Source organism: Actinia tenebrosa, unplaced genomic scaffold (genome assembly GCF_029948245.1).
Source record: "Actinia tenebrosa isolate PJP-AT-01 unplaced genomic scaffold, QUT_ActTen_1.0 PGA_scaffold5__44_contigs__length_20552954, whole genome shotgun sequence".
NCBI classification, from domain to species: Eukaryota; Metazoa; Cnidaria; class Anthozoa; order Actiniaria; family Actiniidae; genus Actinia; species Actinia tenebrosa.
In genome coordinates, this window is record NW_028292582.1 from 2,242,459 (window position 1) to 2,247,458 (window position 5,000).

General features: G+C 33.7%; 1 protein-coding gene across 2 annotated transcripts in view; it reads left to right on the top strand.

The window, feature by feature from the left end:
- Positions 1 to 2,078: 2,078 nt before the first annotated feature.
- Positions 2,079 to 5,000, top strand: part of LOC148906313 (uncharacterized) — an 8,120-nt gene continuing 5,198 nt past the window's right edge. For both annotated transcript variants that reach the window (XM_089037413.1, XM_089037412.1), the window contains exons 1-2: positions 2,079 to 2,165; positions 4,283 to 4,394. In XM_089037413.1, the coding sequence (XP_088893539.1) occupies positions 2,154 to 2,165; positions 4,283 to 4,394 (124 nt within the window). In that variant the 5' untranslated portion in view covers positions 2,079 to 2,153. The remainder of the gene's footprint in view (positions 2,166 to 4,282; positions 4,395 to 5,000) is intronic.

Sequence of the window (5,000 nt, forward strand, 5' to 3'; positions counted from 1 at the left end):
TTAAGACGTTTACGAAAATTCGGTGGCATGCGTCATTTGAAAAAAAGTCAAAATTACTTTGAATATCTTTAAAATTCTACAGTTTTTTCTTCGTAGAAAATAAGGCAACTGACGCAATATAGAAAATATTTGGATTACAAAAAAAAAAAAAGATTTTATCTTGAAAATCAATATTCCTTTAATATCTTGGTTTCTATGTAGTCACAATATTAATAAAACGCTGTCATATAATAGGTAACAAAACAAACTTTCCTATAAAGCAATCTAAAAAAGAAACTGAAAATTTCGGAAACGGGAAACTGGAGATTTTCATTTTTTTAATGGCAAAAAGGGCCTGTTTTGTGGCTGACGTGTCGCTGCTATGGTAACTATTCACGTGATCATTTTCCTAAATGATTCCTTAACTCATAGTCTTTTTAATATGGTTAGTGTATCAGATATCAAGATATATATCTGTTTTTGCTACAAAATAATTTATAGTTCTATTACTCTAAAGCTCGACACTATATGAAGCCACCTTAACAAGCTAAATTTATATTCCAATAGTAATGGGTTAACAGTGAACATTGAGAAGACAAAAGTTTTGATCTTTACTAAAGTAGGACGACGTCTAACCAACTATACTTTTCGCTATAGGGATCATATCCTTGAAAACGTTCGGCTGTACAAGTATCTAGGTCTAACCTTTAAAGTGCTTTCGAGAATTTCTCGATTGCACAACAAGAACTTAAAAAAACAGCCTTTGAAAAGCTTTGTTTAAACTGAAAAAAGAGATGGGACGTTTTTTTAACCACGACCCTACATTAACACTAAAATTATTTGATTCTTTAATAAGGCCGATCCTTATTTAAGGTAGTGAAGTCTGGGGCACAGACAATATGAAGACTGGCAATCCAATTGAGTCAGTTCATATAATTTCATATAATTCATATAATAGTTCATATAATTTTGCAAAATGTTACTTGGGGTTGGAAGAAAGACCAACAATTCGGCTTGTCTAGCCGAATTAGGTCAACTTCCCATCAATCTAGATGCAAAATTAAGATCAGTTTAGTTTTGGTTAAACATAACAAAACTCGAGAACCGCCAAAAACCGTCAGCAATTGTAAATAGAGAGTCATTAGCAACAAACAACAATAGCTGGTGTAATAAAGTAAAATCTCTACTAGACCGAAGCGGCTTAGGGAATATCTGGCTTGAAATAAACTGCAATCATCGTTCAAGCCAGAATCCATTCAAAATAATTAAAACTAGATTAACGGATATAGAAATTCAAGTCTGGCAAGGAGAACTCTTCAACGATGAAAAAACTAGAGGCCCCTCAGGCCAAAAAATAAATTAAGGACATATCGTCAGGTAAAAACAGATTACTCGTTTGAAAATCATTTGATCAAAGTCAAAAATTTTGAACACAGAAAATCATTAACCAAATTGAGAATTAGTATTCACGACCTTGAAATCGAAAAGGGAAAACATTCAAGGGAATACAAAAAACCAGAAGAAAGAAGGTGCTTCCATTGCCCAGACAGTGTAGAAAATGGGAGGCACTTCCGGCTTCACTGTACACTATACTCAAATCTAAGGCAAGAATTCTTCAAGGACATAAAAAACATAAAAAATGGCTCTCTTTTGTCAAACGAGAATGAGTTGTTTCTGCTACTTATGAGTCCACCCAAAATGATAGCAGTAGCAGTAGCAAAATGCGTCCACAACTGCTTTATAAAAAGATCACATACAATACAGAATTAATACAGCATGTGGTCTTCTTACCCAAACTAGGCACTAAATACTAACTATATCAAAAAGGTTAAATAGGCGAATTCATTATAACATAATAGAAATTACTATAACTGAATCAACAATTAGAGCCTTCATACATTTATTCGGGTAAAATGTCTATGTTTATTTTAATACCGAATCAAAATAGTCTGCCTGTCTGTCTATATTGTAAGAAAATGAACCCGGAAATACGTCACAACTTTAACCAAAAATATTTTCAAAAACTTTCTAGAAAGGTCAGTTACATACTCATCAATATTCGCAAACCTAATTAATTGTTTTTCCAAGAAAATATTTTTGCATCGCAAGGATTGAGTTGTGAAAATTTTCTCTTTAGTAGCAAGAATTTATCAAACGAGAACAGCTGATATCAGATGATGGGTCAGGTTGGTTAATTATTTTACAGTGAGGACACTCGAACTGTAAACACTTCGTGCATTTTTACCGGTTATTATTAACTAAACTTTCTACGGTTTCAAACTCTCTAAAATCAAGCATTGAGTTCAAATACACAGAGTGATCAAAATGAATCTTATTTCCAATCGATTGGCTTATTAGGGGATTATTTAAAGTATGCATTAAAAAAAAAAAAAGACTTTAATCTCGAAGTGTTCACGGTTCGTGTAATGGAGTATAGCTAATTAATCCAAAATGCTAAAATAATCTACTGTCTTCATGCCTTGGTACCCGTAGCTATGGGATATGACATTCAATATGGGCACATATTTTATTAATTTTTTTCAATAATGATTGTAAGAAATCCGTTCATTTGGCGAACAACCCAGACACAATTACGTCAAACTGGCAACTGGTTTGAAGATATTTTTTCGAAGTAAAATTTGAAGACTCGGATCTTATTCCATTTCAAGTGATAATTTTAGTGGATTTACGCCAAACAGCGAGTATATTTGGACGCTATGGAATGAGAATATTGCTATATGTTGAAGATCTATTTCAAATTAATAATAATAATAATAATAATAATAATATTATTATTATTATTATTATTATTATTATTATTATTTTTAAATTGGAAGATATTGGGCTTCTCGCATTAATGCACCAGTCAAAGTAAACTTTGACTCCCTCTGGGAGGGATAAGTGGGGATTTGGTGTGGATTTGTTACCTTTTTAGCAGCTTTTTGGGTCCCGACTATGCGGAGGATTCAACAGATTTTGTCATCCCTGCCGAAGGAATATGGAGCATTAGGTTGGGATTCGTTTTGTAAATTCCAAGATGTCGGCTATTGTTCCAGCAAAGAATTTTGGGTCGCAACAAGTAGTTATAAAAAAGTATGTTGCCAAGCCAATTTTTGTTGCCCAAGGGGGTGGGTCTTTTTGAGAGAGAAAACAAAACTGGCTCGGGGAGATTTTTGATGATGAAAGAGCCACCCCTGGCAAAAGAACAAATTAAGAACGTTTGGCCTCTTTAAAGCTAGTTATATGTTAGAAGGATACTTGATATATGTAAAACCATTTAATCAAAGAAGAGCCTTAACTAATCTAAGAATAAGTAATCATGAATTATAGATTGCAAGAGGCAGATACTCTAGTTACAAGAAAGTAGAGGAAAGGAAGTGCTTTCATTGTACTGATATAACAGAAGATGAAAGGCACTTCCTAATTAAATGTCCTTTAAGGCACGGACACACGGTGCAACATTGCGCGCAACATTGCAGGCAATATTGCTGAAGTAGGATAGTTTTCTACTTCAGCAACGTTGCGTGCAACAAATTGCGACGTGTGTCATGGCTCGCAACATCAATTGCATGCAACATTGCGCGTAATGTTGTACCGTGTGTCCGTAGCTAATTTATACTCCAAACTTAGAGAAGAATTTGTTATGCAAAATAACAAAAATAGCTTCCTTACGGAGGACCAGTCCTTCCTGAATTTGATAGATCCTCCCCATAATTTACAACCTGCTGCAGCAAAATACGTTTACAATTGTTTCCTCTGCGTAGTGAAAAAAAAACAACAACAACAAAAAAGCAGCAACAATAAAACAAACTAGAATCAACACTTTTTTAATATAAAGATGAACGAAACTAGATTTATAACTTATTGATGTAAATATGTATAATGCATATCATAATAGGATTAGTAACGCAATATATTGAAATTTTATATAAACATTTATATATACAGAAATATATGTGTATGTATGATGTGTACTAGTATATGTAGAATGTGTGAATGTCAATATTATACACATATATAAACATACATATATACTCTTAACTTATTTGGAACTAAGTTGATGTACAACTATGTGCAAAACGCCAAATAAAATGTCTATGTCTATGTCCAAGCGCCTTTCCAACCCCCCCCCCCTCCCTCCCCACAAAAAAAACGTACATCCCTTAGAGACTTGTTGACTGTACAATGAACTGAAAATGCTTGTGTGCGTGTATTTCAGTGTAAACACTCACGACAGTCTCTAACCCAAGCACTAAATAAATGTAAAACAAACTAACAGGTAATTCTTTTCTTCTGATTCTAGATAACACTTTACCACTACACATCAAAAAGAGGTGTTTTGGGGATTAAAAGGGATAAAATAATTAAAAAATCCGATAAGAATGCCCCTTCAGAAAGACGCTTACATGGAGAAGGTCAGTAATATGACTGGTAACGTTATTAGTCGAAGACTGTGATAAGATATCAAAAGTTGAAGGGAGCTTAGATTTATAAGTCGAAAGATTTGGGGCTGCTGGTACCTCATATTTCCGAAAGGGTGGAGGGGGAGGGTGATATGGCCCCCAGAACCTCTCCAACAGAATAAACTGAAACTATATTGTGATTCTTCACAACTGGTAGTAAATTTGGAGAAAACCAAAATTGTTGTTTTCAATAATGCAGGAAGGGCAATGCACCGATATAAATTATATTATAACAAAAATCTCTTGAAAATGTAAAAAACTATAAGTTTCTTGGTTTAACCTTCAGCTGCATCGGCACATTTAAAAAAGCAAAAGAGGAACTTAAAAAAGTGGCTTTAAAAGCATTATTTAAACTATGTAAAGAAATGGGCAATAATTTTATAACAGATGTTAGCTTGACGATTAAACTTTATAATTCTCTCATAAAACCTATTTATTTATGTGGCAGTGAAGTGTGGGGAGTTGACACAAGTAAAAATTCTGATTATGCACCAGAAGAACAAATACACATTAAGTTCTGTAAAATGCTACTCGGGGTGAGCGAAACGTAACAGCCAG